At 26.7% G+C, this 26,618-nt stretch overlaps 1 protein-coding gene across 2 annotated transcripts in view; it reads right to left on the bottom strand.

Annotated features, from left to right (window-relative positions):
* LOC100205677 (CTD nuclear envelope phosphatase 1A) overlaps nt 1–26,618 on the bottom strand; it is a 41,213-nt gene that overhangs the window by 10,641 nt on the left and 3,954 nt on the right. For both annotated transcript variants that reach the window (XM_065799993.1, XM_065799992.1), the window contains exons 3-8: nt 18,641–18,707; nt 12,595–12,661; nt 11,036–11,087; nt 10,840–10,911; nt 8,344–8,460; nt 7,745–7,856 (exon numbers count right to left, since the gene is read on the bottom strand). In XM_065799993.1, coding sequence (XP_065656065.1) covers nt 7,745–7,856; nt 8,344–8,460; nt 10,840–10,911; nt 11,036–11,087; nt 12,595–12,661; nt 18,641–18,707 — 487 coding nt within the window. The remainder of the gene's footprint in view (nt 1–7,744; nt 7,857–8,343; nt 8,461–10,839; nt 10,912–11,035; nt 11,088–12,594; nt 12,662–18,640; nt 18,708–26,618) is intronic.

Raw genomic sequence — 26,618 nt, 5'->3', positions numbered from 1 at the left:
CCTCTCCATCTCTATCTAATGCAAGATAAAACCTATCGGTTACTACTGTTAACAAATCAGCTGTAGAACAAGAAGATCGAAATCCATATTGATGATCAGAAGGTAAGTTATTAGATTCAAGATGAGAGATTGAGTGTTTATTAATTAGAGATTCAAAAAACTTGCTCATGATAGAAAGAAGACTAATGGGACAGTAGTTAGACGAGTCAGATCGCTCTCCAGAATTGTTAAAAATAGGGATAAGAGATGCTGCTTTCCAGCATGCCGGCAAACAAGACTCTGATAAGCACTTGTTAAATAGTTTTGAAAGTATAGAGACAGCTCCAGAACACTTCTGCAAAATTAGAACAGGCATGTTGTCCAGACCACAAGCTGTAGCTGTCTAAGCAGGAAATCACTTTAGATAAAGAAGCTGGAGTGATACAAATATTAAGCAATGGATCAACCTGTTTGTCGGTTGTATCAGGTTGAACACAACTAGTAGAATCAAGAGATGATATTGATGAAAAGTTCTTAGCAAACAATTCAGCTTTGTCTTTAGATGAGGTGTTAAAATCTGAGTAATACAAGAGAGGTGGAATATCAGATTTGCCCTTACTATTGATACTGTTTAAGATTCTCCAGAAGTAACGAGAGCCTATATTTTGAGATGAAATACGAGATTTCATGACCTTAGAATAGCGGCCTTTGGCCTTTGACAAAACCTTTTTACAATGGTTTCTAGCAATAGTATACAGACACCTGTTTTCTAAAGAATTGTTTTGCTGATAGATATGGAAGCAATAATTTTGATTTGAAATTGCAGCAGTACAATGTGAGGTATACCAAGGAGAGGAGTAAGGCTTGACTTGGAGTGGTCGAGAGAGAATAAAAGATTCCATGCCAGCCTGGATCTAAGAATTTATGTAAGAAGCCCATTTATCAGCAGGAAAAATTCTGCTTCAAGGTAGTTGTAAGAGGTATGATGATATGGGGATTCTGATGATGAAGAAGAATGAAATAATAGTTTTAGAGAGATCAAACCGTGATCAGAAGCGCCTAAGAGTGAATGTGGATAAACTGAGCACTAACTAGGATTAGAAACAAAACATAAGTCAAGTAAAGAAAGTAAATGATTCATGTTGCCTGGAAAACATGTTAGAAAGTTGACTATTATAAAGGCAAAAGTTGTGGGCCTAAACGCCTGCAGAGTCACTGACACTAGAGCTAAGCCATTCAGTGTGATGAGCATTAAAGTCATCAACAACAACAATATTGGCTGATGGATATAGAGGGAGGGCTTAGACAATTTGATCAGAAATAATATCAAAAAGAGTGCAGTGTTGAGATGAAGAATAGCAATATAGAACAAAACCAACAAAATAGTTTCCAACAAATGGGTGATTTCTTACAAATGTAAATACCCAGGCCAAGCATGTGTTCATTAAATATATAATATATTTGATATATATATATATTTGATATATATATATATATATATATATATATATATATATATATATATATATATATATATATATATATATATATATATATATATATATATATATATACACACACATATATATATAAATATATATATATACATATATTTATATATACATATATATATATATATATATATATATATATATATACATATATATATATATATATATATTATATATATATATATATATATATATATATATATATATGAAATAATAAAATCATTTCTTTCTAATCGCTTTATTAAAGTCATCCTCAAAGGCTAACAATCTTCATTTCCAATAACTTCTGGGGTACCTCAAGATTTTATCCTTGGTACTGCTTAGTTTCTTATCTACAATAATGATCTTCCTGACAAACTTACATCTAAAGTAGTTCTTTTTTCTGATGACTCAACTTTATATTCCAGTCTTGACAAAAAGTCTTCTCTTTTCAATTGCTTAGAACAGGCAGCCAATCTTAAGTCTGATCTCACTTCTGTAACAGATTGGGGCTCCTAGTGGCATGTAAATTTCAACTCCAAAAAAACTCAGTTATTTACTGCAAATAAATATTGCAATACTATCGACATTCTTATATTAATGAATGGCAACCCTCTCAGAGTTCTCTTCTTTACTACTGACCTTTCATGTAAACCATATATTCAATTGATTGCTAAATTAGCTAAGATTACCTCTTTTAATCATGCTTGTCATTCTCTACGTCAAATCTCTTATTTGTCCCTGTATGGAATAATGTTGTCATACTTTGGCTGGTTCTTCTAATGATGCTCTTTTTCTTCAAGACAAGATCCAAAAATATATTATAAATATAGTTGGAACTGCTCTATCTCCTAAGCTTGAGCCTTTTTCCCATCATCATAAAGTTGCATCTCTTTCTCTTTTCTGCATGTCATGGTCGCTGCTCAATGGAATTATTATCTCTAGTTCCATCAACTCAAATTTATTCTCACTTGACTCGTCATTCAGCCAAGTCTCATTTGTTACTGTATCTATCCCTGCGTGCTCTAAAAACTTTTATTTGTCTAGTTTTTTTCCTTGCATTTCAACCCTTTAGAATCTTCATGTTTTCCTGAATCATAGAACATACAACTTTTTAATTCATTTACTATAACTGTTACTTCATGTTCAAAAATATTTTACTCATCTTATTTTTCTCTCAAAAATTCGACTCATTTTCTTCAGATACTTTAACTGCACTAATTCATCTCTTCTAACTGTTTTTTTGTCAGTGCAGATAGACCTTGCTTTACACCAGCAGCTTTTGTTGTAATACGAGTAAAATATGTTCTAAGCCACAACTCCTGTTTGGCTTTATTCCGCTGCAAAAAAAATGATTCTAGATCAGAAAAAAGATAAAAATATCAGTTTTAAATCTGCTCCATGTTTTGACTATTCTTTACAAACAGCATTTATTTATTTTTTAATTTTGTACAAAACTAAGAAATTTAATAAAAAAGTTATGTGCACATATTTGTGCACAAGTTATGTGCACTTATTTAAATCTCTTCTACAGAGTTATACAGATAGCACCAACTACATAGAGTTATACAGATAGCAGCTACTACATATATTTATACAGATAGCAGCTACTACATACAGTTATACAAATAGCAGCTACTACATACAGTTATACAGATAGCAGCTACTACATAGTTATACAGATAGCCGCTACTACATATATTTATACAGATAGCAGCTACTACATACAGTTATACAAATAGCAGCTACTACATACAGTTATACAGATAGCAGCTACTACATAGTTATACAGATAGCCGCTACTACATATATTTATACAGATAGCAGCTACTACATACAGTTATACAAATAGCAGCTACTACATACAGTTATACAGATAGCAGCTACTACATAGTTATACAGATAGCCGCTACTACATATATTTATACAGATAGCAGCTACTACATACAGTTATACAAATAGCAGCTACTACATACAGTTATACAGATAGCAGCTACTACATATATTTATACAGATAGCAGCTACTACATACAGTTATACAAATAGCAGCTACTACATACAGTTATACAGATAGCCGCTACTACATATATTTATACAGATAGCAGCTACTACATACAGTTATACAAATAGCAGCTACTACATACAGTTATACAGATAGCAGCTACTACATACAGTTATACAGAAAGCAGCTACTACATACAGTTATACAAATAGCAGCTACTACATACAGTTATACAGATAGCACCCACTAGAAAGATTTATACAGATAGCACCAACTAAAAAGAAATTAATAACAGACTTAAGCTAAGTATTAATGTATAAGAAATAAATAAGAAAAAAGAAACTTTACATACTACATAATGAAAAAAGTGAAAAAATTTTCTTAAAATCAAAGTTAAAGGAATTTTTCAGGTAGAACCAATACTTTTTCATGTCTCCAGAAGCAATTCAACAGGTAAAAAAACAATTTTTGAATTTAATGAACACAATCAATAATTATTGCCATATTTGAATTAAAAAGAATTTAATTACAGTTCTTCTTGGTTCAAGTTCCAAAGGTTCAATACAAATATGAATTAAATCTCAACCAAAATATTGAAATTAGTGAAAGGTCAACACAAATACTTGATAAATATTTTGTTTCACAAATAAAACCATCATGCTTTAAAATTTGGCAGAAATATGAGAAAAACAATTTAACAAGCCTTTTATTTTGTAGAGAAAACATTTCAATGCTTTTTTGAAATTTAAACACAAAACAAAAATGAAGTTATAAGCTTAATGTTTTATATTTGAATTTAAAATTATTTTTGCTTTCAGCAGCTTTATAGGAGAAGTTTCCATTTAGGTTGGAAATTGACCAAAACTCAAAAAAAAAAAAAAAAAAGTTTATAGCAAACTTAACTATTAGCAAATAGCAAATTTTGGTTATTTACTTCTCTCTCTCTCTCTCTCTCTCTCTCTCTCTCTCTCTCTCTCTCTCTCTCTCTCTCTCTCTCTCTCTCTCTCTCTCTCTCTCTCTCTCTCTCTCTCTATATATATATATATATATATATATATATATATATATATATATATATATATATATATATATACAGGGCTTGTGATGAAGAAAATCGTCAAGCGTGTTATATCGCGCTCGTAAAATTAGAATATGTTTTCATCGAGCGTGATTATGAGCGCTCGAGATCGATCATGAAAATTGCTGAAGGCGATGCTCATAAATAGCTTTTTATTTTTTATATCTTTTTTTATTTGTTACATAATTCTTTCGTCAAAAAATGTTTGAATTAGTATCACACTCATGAAACTACTTCAACGAAGTAGATTTTTATACTTTCAAACTTCTTGTATATTGTCAGATTGCGATTTTATTTTTAACTATTTATGTTATTAAAAAATATCAAACAAAAACTTATTGATTGATTTCTTATTGATTTAGTATTGAAGTTAAATTTAGTGACTTAGTTTTGCTTTGTTGTTTTGATATATGTATTTCAAAATGTTACGCTGTAAACTTAATTAATGGTTAATCGTTTTTATAATTCTTGATATTTTTATTCAAATTAATTATTTAATTTTTTTAGTTAGCTATGTATCTATATTATAGCTATATTCTATCAATTTTCCATTTAATAAATGTTGACATGGGGAGTTTATTTCACACCTAACTCTACTTTTATACTTAATCAGCTGTTTATCTATTTCTTTACTTTTCTTTTTTATAATCTTTTTTGAATATATGGTAGAAAAGCAATTCATTTAAACATTGCTCTAAGAGCAAAAAAAATATGTTCACACCTTATTCACATGCTTAAAGCTCATTAGAACGCTTACCTCATTTATCTATTTCAAAAGAAAAAGTCTTATGTGAATGAAAACACCTTGCTACTTTAAAAAAGAACATTGTCTTTATTGATTGTGTAAACACTTAAAATAAGTATCTTTAACATAGCTGGCAGTTGCATGACATTTCTCTCGGCATTTTCCAAAATTCTAGGTTTAGAAATGAAAATTTCAACCATTCATCAAGACTTTTACAAAGCAAAATTTACAAAGCAAAAGAAGACCAGGAAAACGGATCACAGGAGCTAGGTATGTCAAATCCGCCCCTATAATGCAAAACATTTTCAATTTTTTTAATCCGGACATATGTATTTATATATATAAATATAGCAAAAAAGACTTTAAATTGTTAAAGTAAAGTTTTAAGGTTTTTGCTAGCTACGTTATTTTTTTCTACCTCTTTTTTTTTGCCTCCACAGCAACACCTTCTTGAGTAGCAGGACGGGGTTATTATTTTTTTCTTTAACAAGTTTCAGACCATAATTTTTTTTTTAGACCATATGCAGCTTATTAATAGGTGATTAGTTCTAATTAGGAGGACTAACTACCTGAGCACATTAATAACATAACTATCTTGACATTGACAAATTTTTACCAGTGTTTTGATGTTTTTAGAAAATTTAAGCTTTTTTAAAAATCCTTTTCCCTTTCATTTGTTACCTTATAGTGTGTTATGTATAATGTGATATTATACATAATGTAAACCTTATAGTGTGTTAATACCTTTAAGTGTGTTATGTATAAAATATCTATAAAACTTCAAACATGTTTTATTTTGTGTTTTAGAAAACAAAAGTTAAAAAAAAAAAGGTTCCAGTAGTAGGATTCGAACCACTGTGCTTTGCTTCTGAAACTCTGTGAGCTAACCACTTGGCCACACAGGCATGTTATATGACAAAGATTAAAAAACTATTTAACAAACTTTATAAACCGGTAAATAAATTCTATAAATTAAAATAATAGAGATGTTACCACAATGCAGTTTTTAAGTAAAAGTAAAACTGTAAAATGTGATATATGTTTTAACATATTTTAACATTGCATAATTTGAAGTTATATATTTACAGATACTTTGGTTCACATTTTCCTATACAAAAAGTAGCCATTACTTTGGATGCAAAGGCTGCCAAGAGTTCTGTGTCAAACATGCTTGAAAGGGCACTACTACTACTAAGTTCAGGATTATTATATTGATACCGTAACCCAATCTAACAGGATATTAACAATGAAAAGGTAAAAACAACAATATTATTATTTAGAAAAGATCAGAAACGACATATCCATATTTAGATGGGGCAAAAATTTACTAAGCAGGTACTGAAATATTCTTATATTTTGAATTAAATTGGTATGTGTTAATATTAGGAGTGTTCAAAAATATAAAATTTTCAAAACGCAAGTTTGCAAGGAGCCAAATTTGTGGCAAATATGATTACAAAAAAAAAAATTCCAGAAATATTGACATTTATCTTGTGCTCAAGCAGCAAAATACCCAGAAAAATGTCCCAAATTGTTCTTAAATTATTTGGATTTGAGCTCAAGGTAAATCTCAATATTTAGTATAAATTTTTTTTCTATTGTGATCATAATGGTCTTAAGTTTTCTTTTAAATTGTTGTGTATCCTAGTTTTTCATAGTTGTTTATATTAAAAAAAGATAATTTTGTGCAAAAAAATTATTTTGCGCAAATATGCAAAAAAAAAGAATTTTGCACAAATATACAAAAAAGATTTTTTTATTATTGCATAAATTATGCCAAATCTTTTTTTATTTTTAACCAACAATTATGAAAAAACTAGGATACACAACAATTTATAAGAAAACTTAAGACCATTATGATCACATTAGAAAACAAAATTTTACAAAATATTGAGATTTACCTTGCACTCCAAGCCAAATAATTTAGGAACAATTTGGGCATTTTTCAGGGTATTTTGCTGCTTGAGCACAAGGTAAACATCAATATTCCTGGAACTTTTTTTTAGTAACCGTATTTTTTTTATATTTGCCCCGAATTTGGCTTCTTGTGCGTTGATGTTTTAAAAATTTTATTGTTTTGAACACCCCTAGTTAATATATTGAACTTTATGTGTGTAAACAAGTCTTTATGTGTGTTAACATAGGGTGCCAATATGGGCATGTTGGGTTGTAAATATATTTTTAAAAAGCTGAAACACTGTAAGACACTGTTAAGATATGAAAACATTGTAAAACATTATTGTGATGCATGAATGTTATTAGATATGGTTAAGAGGCAAAAATATTGTCAGAAAACTATGTGAAATATATGTCAGATACTGTTGGGTGGCAAGAATATTATTAGACAATATCTTAAAATACATTGTTTAGTATTCTTATATTATATAGATATTAATTGAAAAATTTATTTTAGTATATAATTATTATCATTCCACTTGATGAAAACTTACTTGGATGGCCTCTGTATGCACCAGGAGAGTTATCTAATATAAATATTTTTGATAGATCTGGATTGATCACAGTTAAGTCTTTTGAAAACGCCCCATTATCCATTTTACAATGCTAGAAAATAAATTTTTTTTATTTAAATAAAAAAGGAAAAAATACAAAATTTGAATGAATCAAAAATATTTTGTGAAACTTTAACAAAAGTACAAAACTAATTTGGTACTATTTCGAAAATAATTGAAGATCTAAACAAATCATTGAAGAGTTAGAACAGATCATCAAAAAGATAAAACAGATCATTAAAGAGATAAAATAGATCACTAAATAAATAAGACAGATTATTGAAAAGATAAGATAGATCAATGAAGAAATAAAACAGATCATTGAAGAGATAAAACAGTTCATTGAAGAGATAAAATAGATTACTGAAGAAATAAAACAGATCATTGAAGAGATAAAATAGATCACTGAAGAAATAGAACAAATCATCAAACAGTTAAAACAGATCATTGAAAAGCTAAAACAGACCAAATATGCTGATGCATTTTGTTAACCTTTAAGAAAAAGGATTTAAATGATACTAACAAATAAATTAAGGTACTTGTCTATAATATCTTCTAGTTAAAATTCCTTTATTTCTATCAAGTTTATCAGCAACAGCAGACCCATAAACTTCCATACTTGCTGTAAACACAACTAAATCAAACCACTGACCAATCTAAAATAAGTACAAACAACATCAAAGTATAAAAATTTTAAGCTGTAAAAGATTGTTTTAAATTTAAAAACATGATTATATAACTATGGTAATTAATTTTTGTATTTTTTTGTAAACAGAAATTTAGCTTAGGTTACAGTAATTTAAAAGATACATTTTATATCTTCATTTAGATTTTTCTTTTATGAATTATCTTGGTTCAAATAATTTTTATCTTTTTTTGCAACAAATATAAATTTCAAATACCTCTTAATTAATGCATATAGATGAGTTAAAAATATTTTTATTAAAGGAAATCTGATTCAGCCTTTTTTTAATTCAAACAAGAAACAATTTTATAATTTAAAGGGGATGAATTTATATTAATATAGAATAATTCATCATTAGATCTTTGTAAGGTTTATATGAATATTCTAGAGGTCATTGAGACATCAGGAAAAAAATTGAGACATCAAGAAAAAAATTGGGACATCAAGAAAATTCACTATTTTTGTATATTTATTATATTTACAAACTTCTGTTTCGAAGTTACTGCTCATAGTTATATCAAAACAACAGTAAAATGTTTTCACTTATTAACTTTTTTAAGTGAATTCTTTCTATTGTTTTTGTCATAAATTTCTGCTGAAAGGAGAAAAAATAACAGAATCAAATTGAATAAACACACATTCCATTTTTTAATGAACTTAGAAAACTAGTTTTCAACATGTGTCTTTTAACTGATGTAAACTTTTTTTAAGAACTTAAACGATTTTGCCTGTTTTAATTTTACAAGTATACCCTAGCATACCCCCTAGCTCATTTTTTGAGGGAACTTGTAGTTATATAATCATTTGAAAAAATTGGTATTTTTTAGTGTAAGAAATTTTTGCACACATGATTCTAGCATAATTTTAGTATAACAAATGTTTGAAAACATGATTCTAGCAACAAGTTTCCAACTTTAGCAATATTTAGACTCTCTGAATAAATTGCATTTTCTTTATTTTTTGGGGCTTTTACAAAAGAATTAGTAATTAGAATGTAGGTTTTTTTCGATGATTATCCAAGGTAATTTATTTAATGTTGCATGTATCATCAGTTAAAACCTAAAATAATTAATTAAATAGTCTAATTTAAGTTTTTTTTAAATCCATTATGTATTTCATTCAAAATTTTATTGTTTAATTAAGTGAAGTAAATTGATTTTTAAAACTTTAAAGGTCAGTAATAAAATGATGGGTATTATTATGCATCCAAAATTTTCATTATAATTTTTTTTTTTTTTTTTTGATGTAATCAGCTCCCCAAGGTTTTCAATTAATTATTTTAATGAAGTGTTTTACTTTTTCAATTAAATAAATAATTTTTTGGACTGTCCAGGAAAGCTGGGATTTTTTTTACTAAATAATTTAATAAAGTCAATAGTTTCCAGAATAAACTTACATTCAAAATCATTAACAAGTATAAACCAGGAAAATAATGTTTAAATGTGGCAATGGTGTAGTGGTCGAGCATTGTAAGCAAAATGTAGAAAGAGCCAACTTACCAAGTAGAGACTTGCTAGTCTGTACTAAACTTGTTTATTTGCACAACAGTCTTATTTATAAAGTTACAGAGTTGAGAGAAAGTCAAAAATAGAAACTATAAAAATATCAGAATAGGCTGAATCAGAAGTCTTCTAATAAAAATAAGTTAATATTGATTAAAAATTGTGAAGAAGTGAGTGAAGAAAGTTGTAAGATATAAAGTAGTATAGAAGTAAGATATAAAGTAATATAGAAGTAAGATATAAAGTAGATTTGAATCAAAATATCTCTAAAAATATCTCTGGGAACGGACAAATTTTCCATTTGGCAACATGATGATTGATATAAAGTAATAAACCATACAATCAAACCATATGCAAAACAAATGTTAGAAAAATACAAAACAACATCTTGCAATTAACATCACCAGAAATAAAATAACAGACTCTCCTAACCAATGCAGCTAAATGGCAATCTTTGTATATTATTTGAGTGAACAGTCTTAATCCTTATTTAAACATTTTAATAAATAATAAATTATTAAAAAGTCATTCAAACAAATCTTCCATTTTTAATAATAATATTTTTTTCCCAAATGATTAATTATAAAGATTAATTTTATTGTTTATGTGGTTTTGTGTAAAAATATTTAAAGAGACAACTTCATTAATTTTGCTCTTTGGTAGTTTACTCTTTAAAAATTAATTTTCTTTAAAAAAAAGGAGCTTTACAGCAAAGTGAATTCATTTTATGTTGGATATTCCTAATAATCTAGTGAACTTTGTTTTAAATGAATAATGATGTGTTTTAATAATAACTTTGATTTTACAAAAATTTTTGAAAATATAATGAGCACCACAAAAATATTTACAATATCAAGAAAGAAGTCAGCATGTGGCCTTTTGTGTACATAGAAACGAACAGGATGTCTGTCTATTGTAACCTATAAAAAACAATCAAAAGTTTATTTATTGTTGGCAATGAAAAATTAGCTCATTTTATTCAAAAAAAGAATTTATAAAAATTGATAATATAGTAAAAATAGCAATAATAATATAATCAATAACCTTCAAAACAAAATCAGCAGGTGTTGAGTACTTGACACTTGGTCTTGCTAAACTAAAAAAATCTACCAAATTCTGAATGTATTAAAATAAAAGTTTTCTAAATATTCTAACTTTTTAAGTTGTAAATTATAATCTTTTCAATTTTTATTGGCAGAAATATTTGTTGCTTTTATCTGCAGAAAAATCTTTCATTTTTATAATTTTTCGAAAAACTTTGTCAAAGTTATATCCTTTTTGAAGTGTTTATACAGTTTCATAAAAAACTTACTTTCCATAAAAAATGTTTCATAAAAAACTTTCCATAAAAACTTTATAAAAACTTCTATTTAATCATTATTCTTGTGTAAAAAAAAATAGCAAAAAAATAGTACATGAATAATTTTTGCAATAACTGTACAATTTACTTTATAATATTTAAATAAAATGTATATTTAAAATGATGTGGTAAGAATTAACATCGTTGGTCTAAATTCATTACCACATATCTCAAAAAATACAATTTTGTGGTTTTAATGCTTTTAAACTCTTATTTATAGTATGTACTTCTGTTAAAACCTTCTGTTAAATTCAAAGAATGAAAAGTTGTATTGAACTTTGAATTTTTTATAATTTTGAGTTTTCAATAATAGCACCAGTTCAGTTTTTTGCTTTAGCTGTTGAATTTAAACCAACAACATGCTAAAGTTGTATATGCAACAATATTTTAAAGTTGATTATGAAACAATATTTAAACCAAAAACATGCTAAAGTTGTGCATGCAACAATATTCAAACCAACAATATGCTAAAGTTGCAACAATACTTGAATATGTTACTGTTTAGATTTTAAACAATTCTAAATCTTTTAACTTTCTTAATTTCTCCTTATATATCAAAAAAACGGTTTTCTGCTATTAGCATACAACACAGAACATTAAAAACAACATAAATTCACTAAAGATAAATCAGTAATCACTACTTAATTTGAGTCAATGCAGTCATCAATGCTTTAAACAGAAGATTTTAGTGGTTTGCCTTAACACAAGCATTTGGTACAGTAGATCAACTAATTGCTTAGGTAAAAACTTTCGGTTTTGAAAAATTTACTAATTGGCGTCTTCTTCCTAGGGAATTAACAAAATATGTATTAATTGACTACTCAACTTCCTCTCCAACAGGTAACAAAGAGTTATAATAAAAAATGACGCAAAAAATGGCTTCCAGTATTATTGGTGTACCTCAAAACAAGGTCTTATCACCACTCTAAGCAAATTTATTTACAAATTACATGTATGGATTCGGTAACAGCATTTGCAAGCTATTTGCAAATAACAGTAAATTGCCATAACCTGCTAAGCCTGCTAAAAAACATGCTAAGATTGAGAAATATTACAAAATGATCTCAATAAACAATTGGAGTATGAAATTAAGTAACAATAACAAAAAATCATGAAAGTAAAAAACTATTTATTAAAATATAACATTTTAATAAATAGTTTTTTAACTCCCATATAATAACACATAAAACTTCACTTACCCATTGCGATGAGAATGAATAATAACACATAAGGTTTCACTTACCCATCGTGATGAGAATGAATAAGTGTTTCATCAAGATCTAAAACCATAACTTTGCGAGGTACAAGTCCTATTAGGTATACAAAACAATTGTTAGGACTTGGTAATTTTAATGCAATATTTTAAGGTTTATTATAGACTTTGAACACCATGGTTATAAACACAGTTTTACAATAAGCTGTAAACACAAAGAAAATAAAATAACCAACTTTTAATTTTAATAAACTAGCATCATAACATAAGATGATAACGTATTAATACATATACTAACATATAATACATATAATAAAAAAAATATACTAACTAATATAATCTTGTTGTAGCTATATATATATATATAAATATATAAATATATAAATATATATATATATATATATATATATATATATATATATATATATATATATATATATATATATATATATATATATATATATATATATATACATATATGTACATATATAAAATACTTTTTAGTTTAAAATACATGTTTCGAACTTACAAAGTTCATCATCAGTGTAAGTTCAAAACATGTATTTTAAACTAAAAAGTGTTTTTTATTTCACTAAAATAATAATATCATTTGTGCTCACCAGACCTTTCGGGGATATATATATATAGATATATAGATATATATATATATATATACATATATATATATATATATGAATATATATATATATATATATATATATATATATATATATATATATATATATATATGTGAATATATATATATATATATATATGTATATATACATATATATACATATATACATATATATATACATATATACACATATACACATATATATACATATATACATATATATACATATACACATACATATATATACAACCCGTAGATGTTGTCTGAAAGCTTTTTTCCATATTTTGTTGACAAAAAGTAAAAATTAAAATGCAAGACCGGAATTTTTTTTTTTTATTAATTGATAGACTGCCTGCCCCAACCAAACCCTCAGTTGATGTAGCAACACTCCCTTGCGGGTCAGGCTAAAATATAGTAGATGTAGCAGCACTACCTTGCGGGTCAGGCTATTTGTCAGTCGATGTAGCAGCACTCCCTTGCGAGTCAGGCTATTTGTTAGTCGATGTAGCAGCACTCTCTTGCGAGTCAGGCTATAAGATAGTCGATGTAGCAACACTCTGCGCATGATTTACAGTAAAAAAAATTAAAATAAAAACATTTTATTAAAAAAATTAAAAAAAAAACATTTTATTAAAAAAATTAAAAAAAAAACATTTTATTAAAAAAAATAAAAATAAAAACATTGTTTATATTGTTAAAAACATTCAGAATGTTTTTAAAACATTCTGGTCAATTAAATTTGCGTTTTTGTGGTTTTTTTTAAAAAACGATTTATTTGTAATTAAATTAATGGTTTTTACTTTCGTCCAACACGCAAATGTTGGACGAAAGTCAAAAGTAATTGAAAGTGACGTATGTGTTGGCGTAAGAATCACTTTTTTCCTTCCGCTCTTCCTAAAGACAACAAACTATAGATCTATATATATATATATACATATATATATATATATATATATATATATATATATATATATATATATATATGCATATATATATATATATACATATATATATATATATATATATATATATATATATATATATATATATATATATATATATATATATATATATACATATATATATATATATATATATATATATATATATATATATATATATATATATATATATATATATATATATATATATATATATATATATATATATATATATATATATATATATATATATATATATGTATATATATATATATATATTAGTAGAAAATCACTTAACTAAATTTTTTTCCATTTGACACTGTGTTTCATCAACAAAGATTCATCATTTCTGACAAATCTTAGTTGATGAAACACAGTGCCAAATGGAAAAAAATTTAGTTAAGTGATTTTCTACTAATATATAATTGCTCTGTTCTTTTAAGAACATTGAGCACTCTATTGTGTAGAATACTTTTTAAAGTTGTTTAAATAAATATATATATATATATATATATATATATATATATATATATATATATATATATATATTATATATATATATATATATATATATATATATATATATATACACACACACATAGACAAAAATTTATTTCTATTAATAAGTTTAAAACAAAAAGTACTTCTTGTTAGTTTAGATGAAAAGTAATTTTTGAACATTTTTGAAATTTGCGATCTTAAATATGATCTTTCTTAAGCTCAAAGCGTGTAGTACCTGATGAACATTAAAAAACAAACTGAATTTGTTTTGGGTTTCAGCTTATGCATTTTAATAATCTTTTACTACTTATCTCTAAAATAAACCATATATATCCATTTCAGTGCAAAATTAGCACCTGGTAAAGTTGCATCTTTTAATTGCAATCATCATTACCTAACTCCAGATAATCTACCTCCCAGATTCTCTACCTATATAAAGCTGTTATCTGTCTTGTATTGAATTCTTTCATGATATTTGTATTGCTTCTTTTAAACATATGCGGTAGTGGTGTAGTGGTAAGAGCGCTCGCTTTGTAAGCGAGAGGTTCGGAGTTCGATTCCCACCACGTCCCTGGAAGGACCGCGCTCAACTTAGTTTCTCCGCGCAGCGGCCTTCGACAAGGTTCGTGTTTCGGAGTTAAAGAGTTGAGAGAGGGTTGCACCACAAATAACAACTATAAAATAAAAAAAACACATAAAAAAATGAGTAGCCTCCTCGACTGTAGAGGCCCCCTCGGGCCTTGGGGAGGTAAATAATCCAAAAAAAAAAAAAAAAAAAAAATGCTTTTTCTCTTTTTAAGAATATTAAAAACACATTGTAAATTTATTTGGACTAGCTTTAGTTGCCAAACTTAAGTATTAAAATGTTATAAGCTGGCATCGATCTTTTCTACAAGTACATCCATGTTTACTGCTCAAGCAAGCTATTATTTCTTGCTTCATTAACTAAAACACTATTTTGCGTGACGAACCATCCAAGATTGTGTTTTAGCTATTTTACTTATTTTTTTTGTTTTAAATGGTGCTTTGGAAATCTCATTTGTCTTCATCCTTTCCTCAGTTTTTTAAGTTTATTGTCAATGATATCATAATTTCATTTTCTTCAATACCCCAAATATTGTATCAAATTTTTTTTTTCATTCAACAAAAAATATATTTGAACATTTTTTAAACTTTGGAAAGCATTTTAGTATTTGAATTCATTAATCACACTTTTTTTTTCAATCTAAATCACTTATGTTTTTATGTTTGACAACTTTCTGTTTCAATTTGTGGACCAAAATCGCTTGAAAAATTTTATATTTATATAAAAATAATTTTGAAATATAAAAATGAAAAACCAAAAGGGAATTTTATTTAGGTTGTAGAATTTTCTACAACACCAGATACAAATTGCTTAGATAAGAAATAATTAAAAATAACTCTTAAATTTTTTTAATGAACTCAATTGCTAAGAATTGTACTCAGTACTAGAACAATATTATGAATATGATTTTTCATCAGTCTTAAAAAACTTTTTTTTAATCTAGCCTTTGAGCATAGCTCATTAGGAATTTATGGTTTTTGAGGTGAAGTTGAATTTGATTGAACAAATGTTAAATTTTTTTAAAACCTGGTTATAAAAGTGGACAAGCAAACCAGTTGATCTTGTCACGTGATCAATTTTGAATTGAGAATTTTCATTTTTGATACATATGGTAAAATTGAAATTTAGTAGGTATTTCTATTACAACCCTTGGAATTAGGGTCGACATTCGGCAATACTGATCTAACTGCCAACCTAAAAGTGTTTGAGGATGGCAAAATATTGCTGACTTTGTTTCTATGTTTTATGGTAAAACCTTTGTATCAATTTTTTTTTCGCCGACCTCTAAAAGATTGAGGTCAGCAAATTATTACCGACCTCATTTTTCCTAATTCCGAGGGTTGCTATTATATTAACCTTATACAGATAAAAAATTAAATTAGATAACACTATTTTTCTCACAATAAATTGTTGAAATGTTCTTTTAATGCACTAAGAATTTCTTGCCTGTAAAGGCACCTTTGTGTTAATGTAAATCAACAGCTAAATTTACAAAAGTGCTGAGAAATGCTGAAACCATTTCTAAATAGCATTGCATATTATATGAATTTATAATTATAAATGTTGAGTAATTGTCAGATATCTCCATTCATTGCCTGTTTTTCTTCGAACATTTGACTGCCAGCCAAACATTTTTATAACATGTAACTAATTAAATATTTTAATTTGTTGCAACACTAATTTTTAAAACGCCAACCTATAACAACTGCATAATAGCTACATAACAGCTGCATAATAGCTACATAACAACTGCATAATAGCTACATAACAGCTGCATAATAGCTACATAACAGCTGCATAATAGCTGCATAACAGCTGCATAATAGCTGCATAACAGCTGCATAATAGCTGCATAACAGCTGCATAATAGCTACATAACAGCTGCATAATAGCTACATAACAACTGCATAATAGCTGCATAACAGCTGCATAATAGCTACATAACAGCTGCATAATAGCTACATAACAGCTGCATAATAGCTACATAACAGCTGCATAATAGCTGCATAACAGCTGCATAATAGCTACATAACAGCTGCATAATAGCTACATAACAGCTGCATAATAGCTACATAACAGCTGCATAATAGCTGCATAACAGCTGCATAATAGCTACATAACAGCTGCATAATAGCTACATAATAGCTATTGGTTTACATATTTCGAATGAGGTATCTATGACAGCATTAGAGTTTATTGAAGACTATTGTTGTTTTGTTGATTTTTTTAAAAAATTTAATGAGATATACTGCTTTCTGATTGTCTTGGGTTTATTTATGCTAAAAGTACCTATTTGGTTTTATATCTTAAAAATAAATTTATTAGTATTTTTGTGCTTCTATTAGAATTTTAACTTACTGTGTTTTCATGTTTTCTTTCGGTGGTATGGTAAGTGATTTATTTAGTTATTTTTATTTTTGTTTGTTTAGTAGATCTACACTTTTAATATCATATCATCAAAAAAATATTGGTGCTTTACAAATTTGGGGATGGTTGGGTTTTGGCTATTTGTAGGGAGTCCTTTTTTACTGCAGTATGTAATAGGTGTAAGTCGCAGGGTAAAGCACAAGTGGCGATGAGGTTTGTCTGACAGGATAAACTAGTTATTAGTGCTACTAATAGACGCGACTCTGAGGAGATGTTTATTACTTAATCACTACACAAATTATGCTTACACATCAGGTTACACATCATGTTTTTTTTTTCCATTCTGAGGTCTTACATTGTTGCATGCATATTTTGTAATCAATTTTTTGTTTTATAAGTTTTTGTTTGGTGATATATTTGTTGTATATCTTCGTTCATATTAGTGTTTATAGAATAATTTATTTTTTATTATTGTGAGTACTGTTTAGGTGCATTGTCTGTCTTATTTATTTTTAAATATTCCTCTATTAATTTTTATTTTAGACTTGACAACTGTCAAAATATGCTTTGTTCGAAAAATAATTTCCCTTTACTCTAATGTACTTCATTTCTTCTCTCAGACATTCACTGCTAGTGTGTGACCATTTGGCAAATTTACATGCCAAAGTCTTTAAATAAAACCTACCTATAACAGCATAATAGCTATAACTTTAAGCTACCAATAACAGAGATAAGTTAAAAACTATAATTAAGAAAAAATCTCTTTCAGTAGAAATATAAACAATGTGTTAAGATATATATATATATATATATATATATATATTTATATATATATATATATATATATATATATATATATATATATATATATATACATATATATATATACATATATATATATATATATACATCTATATATATATATATATATATATATATATATATATATATATATATATATATATATATATATATATATATATATATATATATATATATATATATATATATATATATATAATATGATAAAAAAAAAATTATTACTTAGCCTCTCAACTGAAATGATTGACAAAGGATATATATCATACTTGATTGTTTGATGCTGAATTATCTGAAATTAAAAACTTTAATGTAATTTATATATATGTGTGTGTGTGTATTTATACAACATTTATATATATATATATATCAACTACAGCATGTTTAGATGAGCATATGCTCTTATTTTAACCATGAATTTATTTGCATAATCGGAATTAATTTAGCATGAAAATGAAGCTAACATGTTCAAATTGTAGTTGGTCAGATTTTATACTTTATAAAATATATAAATTTCAAGAAAATAACAAAAGAACTTTTGCAATTTTCATGTAATGTAAGTTAACAAAAACATGATAAAGTTTTTTTTCTTTCTAAAATTTAGTTTAAAAACTTAGGTTTTTTCACAATATATGCGAAATGATATTAAATGTTACGTTTTTACATTTAAAGTTTTGAATAACGATGCTTAGCTAAAGCATATTTTTATTTTAAATTTGTGTAATGTAAGTTAAAACTACATGCATTTACTACAGTTATGGCGCTTTTTTGTTAACAAAATGAATTACGCCATTAAGTAATTCTTATTTCCTTGCATTAGTTTGACATAGTTAATAGTGTAACTATTTATAATAGTAGAATTTACAAAAAAAATCTTCTTTTTTTTTAATATCAATTAAAATCTTAACACTATTTTTTTTTATTTGTTTATGTATTCTTATTTTGGTTGACATATAAATATTCATAAATAAAAATAAGAATTATATAAACATTTTTATTTAGACATAAAAAAAAAAAGAAGATTTATTTGCTATTCTCCTAATGTAAAAAAAATCAGTAAGAACCTTTTTTTTTTTTTTTAGTAAAACAAATTGTTTGTAAATGCAATTAAGGATGGGGGGCCATCCTTAAAGCACGTCACACTATATTTGTCAATTCTTAACCCCTTCCCTCCTGTCACAAACAACCACATATACCTGAAACCACTCTCTCTCTCCTAAACATTTATAGCAGTTTTTAAATCAAAAATATTTTTAAAGATTTAAATGTATATACTTTGCAGCATTTTAAAAATTTAATCTAATGAAAATAAGGCAATACACGTAAACATAAGAAGTGTAAGTAAAAACTTTGACAAATCTTAATTAAATGACTTAATAAGTAATAATAAAGTTTTCATACTGAAGTAAGTTTTTAAAGTTGCTCTTGGTCATGCAGAAACAGTTTTGGATTTGATAACTTTCATAAATTTTATAAAAAATCATTCAGGTAGAGTGCCACCAGTTTTTTAAAATTGTCTTTGTTAATTACTTTTAATGAATGAGTTCAATGCTTTTGCAATTCTTTTGTTACATAACTCTAAAAAGTCTAACTTTTAAAAATAGATATAAAAAATTGACGATAATAATCGCTCAGTAATGTAAGTGATGTAACATAATTTAAATATATACTATCAAAAAAACAGGCTTGGTCAGGAAATGGGAACGATCACTCTCGATTACTGACCACAGAAATAATATCTAGTTGCAAAAAACTGGCCAGATTTTTTAGTCATTTGAGAACATTTCAAAAAACAGACTAATGAGACAATTATAAAAAAAAATAAACTAGGAAAAGAAAATAACTTTTAACGCAAAAATGCTTGAAGCAAAAAATTTTCGAAACATCACTCTTTAATAATTTTTTTATAAAACTAAGCGATATTTTTTATATAAAGTAACATCTTACGGATGCTTAATAAGGAAACAAATGTTCTTTTGTTTATCAAAAAGTATAATATACGAATTTACACTGAAAGTTTTGATATTTTTTTAGTTACTAGTATGTTTTTTAATTCTTAAGGGGGATTTTCACTTGAATTTTTTTTTTTAGTTTTGAGAAATAATTTTTTTGGTGATAACAAGTAAAAATTAAAAAACGAGGTGGGGGCTTAATGAGCTTAGAGTTAATGGGAAAGTTTTCTAAAAACATCTGCCCCACCCACTTCTATTAAGTACTTAAGAGTACATATATATATAATATATATATATATATATATATATATATATATATATATATATATATATATATATATAAAACACAAATATATATATTTATATACATACATATATATATATATATATATATATATATATATATATATATATATATATATATATATATATATATATATATATATATATATATATATATATATATAAAACACAAATATATATATTTATATACATATATATATATATATATATATATATATATAATATATATATATATATATGTATATAAATATATATATTTGTGTTTTGTCGTGACCTCAGGTCACTTGCGGTGCTTGTTCACCCGCAAGTTACTTAGTATGCATGCTTGTGTTTAGTAACCAGAAACTTCTTGTATGTTTATTTCATAATTAGTTTTATTAACTTTGATGATTGTTAATCATCAAAGTTAATAAAACTTTTTAATGAAAAAGTCTTTTTGTTTAAAAAATAAATCGTAAAAATTGCTTTAAAAGATTATATAAGAAAAAAAAAAGTTACATAATATTTATAATTAATACACAAAATTACATTTACATAAAAAATACATACTTTTTTAAAAAAAATAAGAATATACTAATAAAATCTGTAACATATAATAAACTTTTAAAACTTTGACAATTTAAAAATTATATATTTAAAACATTTATTTTTGTAAACAAATAATAAAAGTTCAAAAGATTTATGGCTTTGTAGATGAGGCTCCGAAATTGAGCCATAGTAATAAAATAATAGTTTATTTGATAATATATTCTTAAAGTTTATGCTAAAAATCTCAAAACTTAACAAATCTCAAATAATACAAATTTTAAAACATTTCAACAGAATAATCAGTTTTTAAATCTAATAAAATAAAAAATATTTTATTAGATTTAAGTTCTTTGCAGCATTTTAAAAATTCAACCTAATGAAAATAAGGCAACACGCATTAACGTAAGAATTATAAATAAAAACTTCGACAAACAAAGATTTTTTAAATTCATGTAAAAGAATTAATTTCATAGTTGTTTTGCGGACAAACATGGAAACATACATAAACTTGAATGTTCCCAAGACGACTAAAAAATCTGGCCAGCTTTTCACAACTAAATATTATTCCCATGGTCAATAATCGAGTGGATTGCTCCTGCTTCCCAACCTAGCTTGAAAAAACCAGTTTATTTTCCTTAGCTGGTAACCTCTGATAAACTTTTATACATTTTTTAAATTTGTATAGAATTCTCAACATCTTGTGAAAGTTTCTAATACAAACCGCTTTACTAATTTGCAGGAATCTGATCTAAAAGTTAAAGCAATTTTTTACCTTGTTTTCCGTGTTATGTGAGTTAAGTGGCATTTTCAGTAATAAGTTTGCCTTCTTTTGGCCAGACTCAAAACTTTTTAGCTTATTTTATTCTTTAGACTAACAGCTTTTATATAAAGTAGCTAAAAGTTTAATTTACAGTTTAAATAGGCAAATATTTAACAAAGCTATTGCGTGTGTAACATAAGTTAAAAATGGAATTGCCCATATATATCATTCGAGGACAGGAAAGGCGTGCAATCGCACTCTAATCTTGACCATGCATGTAACTATTTTTTTTGAAAGCTTGACCACCGCTTTTAAGATAATTAAAAACCTTTGAAAAAAACCGAAAAAGGTAAAAAAAAATTAAATAGGCTAGACTATATAAAAAAGAAGGAAATCTTAACAAAAGAAAAGTTAAAAAAAAACAAAACCTATAGCTCTAAAAAAATAAATCTGAAAAACTAAAACTCTAATAAAAAATTATTTTTATTTATATTTTGCAATTACGTTAAAGTTGAACTCGTTGTTGGTTTAACAAGTTTCCAACTGATTTAGTTTATATTAGGAGAATAGCAATTAAATCTTCTTTTCTTTTTTTTTTAATGTGTAAATAAAAATAATTATATAACTTTTTTTTTTTAATTTATATATTTTTATATATCAATCAAAAAAGAATACATAAACAAATTTATGCTAATGTTTAAAAAAATCGTATTTTCTGTAAATTAACAATTGATGCTATATTTAAATTTTTTATATGTATGCATGTTTTTTTATGATAAATTTAAGTATAATAATTTGTTTGAAACTATTTTTCTATCTCTATTTAAAAATCTTCTAAAAGATAACTTTTTAAGTTACTTTAAGTTAAAAAACTTTTCAACTTAAAGTAACTTAATGAAAGATGCCCGGCGGGCGACTGAGAGTAACAATATAGCTAATCTTGGTAGCCCACCAATATGAGTTGTCTGTAATCATAAAAAATTAAAAAATTTATTTGTCTTAAATAAGTTTTTAAAGTGTGTGTTTTCAAAAAATATTTTAACGAAATTAAATTAAAAAAGTTGATTATTCAATTAAAAGCGCTTAATAATTAAACATTTTAACATAATAAATTTTTATAATTTAACTTCGTGAAAATGTTTGCTAATTATTTGCAGTTATCACTTCAAAACTTTCATTTGTTCTTTTTAAAAAGTGAAAATCAACGTTCTAATTCAAATAGAATGATGTAAGTTAATAAAAAAGAAGGAAAATAAACTTCAACACCGGACTTTAAAAATGTTGCTTTATTGTTACGTTAGATTAAAAAGTAATTATAAAAAGCTATTTCGTTGATAAAAATAATAGTCTTTTGAAAACAAAAGAACAAATTTACCATTAGCAGCAAAAACATTGCTAAATGTAGAAATGCAAACTGCAGCAAAAAAATCAATTTAATAAATAATTTAAATTTAAATAATAAGTTAAAAAATAAACCAAATTAAATAGTCGCCTGGCCAGGCAACTCAATTTGCCTTAAAACACTATTTCCAGAAGCCCTTCAAAAAATTAGGGTGGCAATTGCCATCAGGCGACCACAAGTGTACATATATATACATATATATATATATATATATATATATATATATATATATATATATATATATATATATATATATATATATATATATATATATATATATATATATATATGTATATGTATATATATATATATATATATATATATATATGTATATATATATATATATATGTATATATATATATATATATATATATATGTATATATATATATATATATATATATATATATATATATATATATATATATATATATATATATATATATATATATATATATATATATATATATTAGGGATATGACTTTTTTGCAACCTACTAGGCCTGTATCGTAATTCAATGAACTTTTATGTAAAAAGAACGAATAGATGTTTTATTTTGACATATTTTGAAAAAAGGTCACCCCAAAACCAAAAAATCGAATTTTCAATAGGTACACTTTTGTACAGTAAATGAATATTAAAGGCTGAAGATGTTGTAAGAGTCATACTCCTGTTGTTATTTTATTTATTTATGCAACATGTACTGTGATATAACAAAAAACATTATGTGATATATAATTATACAAGTATTACAAAATTAACAGTATCAAAGCGTCTAGTACAACAATATACATAACTGTCTGTGTCTATAGGCCTACTGTGTTTAGTACATGGGTCACATGATGCTCACGTCTCATAAAGAGTCTAGCGCTTATTACTTAGAATGAATCGAAGTTGCAGTTTGTCTTTCTTTCTGCAGGAAGCATACAGGTCTTGCATCACCTTGATTGCACGTTCAGCTATCTGATTACTTCGTGGTATGTCGATGACGGATGGCTCTTTCTTCCAGTGATTTTTGAATGACTGCAATGCCTTTTTGTAAGGCTTCAATACATCAGATAAATTCTTGAAGTCATTGTCATTGTACTTTTGACTACTAAACCAATGTTCTGCCCACTCATATGAAATGAACCTGCAAACCTTCTCCAAATTCTTTCTCGCTTCAGGCATAAGAATGAACGCCAGAATGGCGAGAATGGCTCTTGAGTTCCATCTGGCATTGCTCATATTAGGAATGTTCTGAAAGTGAATCAGAGGGAAGTTTCTTTGTTCTTCATAGAACCTAAACACTCTTGTTAAATGGTACAAAAACTTCATATCGTCTCTCCACCCTGATTTATCAAGAATTTCTACAGTTCCATTCACAAACTTATCCTTCAGTTCATCATACTTATTCAACAGTTCAAACACAAATGGGTATTCAATGTTTGGAGATTTGGTATCACCCCCAAGTTCTTCGTCCATCACCAGACGGAGAATCCTGTCTAGTACGTGATGCTGACAACCGATAAATTGTGGTATTGTGACACCCTTTAATTTAAACATACGTTGCAACTTCACAACAACTCCATTTCTCTTCCCAGTATTGACGTTTGTTGTATCAGTAATGATCATCTTAATTGAATTCCACAAATTGTATTCATCAATAAGTTTGGCAATTTTTTCAGCAACAGTTTCAGCTTTGCCATCTTTTAAACGCAGTGCATCAAGTTTCTTGTCAGTTCTTTCATTCTGAAGTACAACTACCTGATATTCCTTATCATCTATTCGTTTGCCGTCAAAGTGTAAGGACCACTGTTCCATTTTAAGTTGTTGTATCATTTCTTTTTTTAATTTACCTGCCTCTTTGAATATGGACTTGTAAATTGCTGATTGACTTGGAGTTGGAATATCAATACCTTGTTGTGATAATACATTGCATATTTTAGCAGCTTTCTTTGTGGAAACTCCACTTGATGTAACCATACTTACAGCAAATTTACTTTTGTAGTGCTTTCTAGTTTTTTTCTGAGTGTCCTCATCATCGTCTTTATCACCGTCGTCGTCTTCATCATCTTCACTCTTACTTTTGCAGTTTTCAGATTCAGTACCACTGTCTGTGGTAGACAGGACTTGTGATGTGGAAGGTATTGCTGTTCCAGACTGGACTTTCCTTCTCTTGGAAGGGTGAATGGTTTCTTTACTTGCCACTTGTCCTGTTGAGTACCCCACCTGTCCTTTACTTTCTTTTTGTAGGTGGTATAGACGTTTATCTTCCGAGGATAACCACTGGCCATTCACTTTCGTGATGTCAAATAATGCATTGAGAACATCATATTTTCCACGCTTGACACATTCATCATAGACCTTCAGCACCTTCATAAGCTTTGCTCTTATCACTTGATCAGACACACGTGGAAAATTCAGTTTATTGTCCCACAATTTTGTAACTTCCTTAGAAATTTGGTCTATTCGTTCTTTTCTTCCTTTAACATATGCTCCGAGAAACTGGTATCTTCCTACGATCTGCAATTGAAGTGGTATTCTGGATTTTTCATCGAGTGAATGTTCTTCTACAGCCACGCTTCCTCTTCTTCTGTGTGACTCTTGAAATCTCACCAAATTTTTAGTCCAAGTCTTCTTGTTCTTTGTTACTGTGGTATGACTTTTCTTGTGAGACATCATATAATATTGTTACGACTTTACGGATAGCTGAGCGTAAATATCCGTTTAATAAAGTCGTTTAATTAATAAAATACTTTAACTGTATAGTAATCCAATTATAGTTCGATAATCCAGTCAATGTTGATAACAGTTCGATAATCCAGTCCGTATCCTAACGATAATGCTACAACTACTTATACTTCGTACACTTACAGCGTCTTTAGTTCGCTACAGTAGTTCCTTATTAGCTCAGTTACACGCAGAGTACTTCATAGAACTATTCACATTATCAACACTGAGCTCTGACAGCAGCTCGCTTATATAATTATTTAGAGCTTCCAGAATGTTCTACTAAGTTCTATAATCTTCTACAGTCTGTTACAGTTGTCTATATCACCGTGGTAACACAATGACGTCATCACATAACAATTCCAAGTATTTGCCGGCACACGGCCGTTTCGTTGCCATGGTAACGTGTGGCGTTATATTTATAAATTCATAACAAAATAATGAAATAAATAGAATTAAGCTGAGAATTAAGCTTAAGATTAAAACATCGGTCAAAAATGAATGTATAAAAATGGTAAATCAAATTTTTATTTTGGGGTGACCTTTTT

This window comes from Hydra vulgaris, chromosome 06 (assembly GCF_038396675.1).
Source record: "Hydra vulgaris chromosome 06, alternate assembly HydraT2T_AEP".
NCBI classification, from domain to species: domain Eukaryota; kingdom Metazoa; phylum Cnidaria; class Hydrozoa; order Anthoathecata; family Hydridae; genus Hydra; species Hydra vulgaris.
The sequence above is the reverse complement of the archived record's forward strand: the minus strand, read 5'-3'. Positions and strand labels throughout refer to the sequence as shown.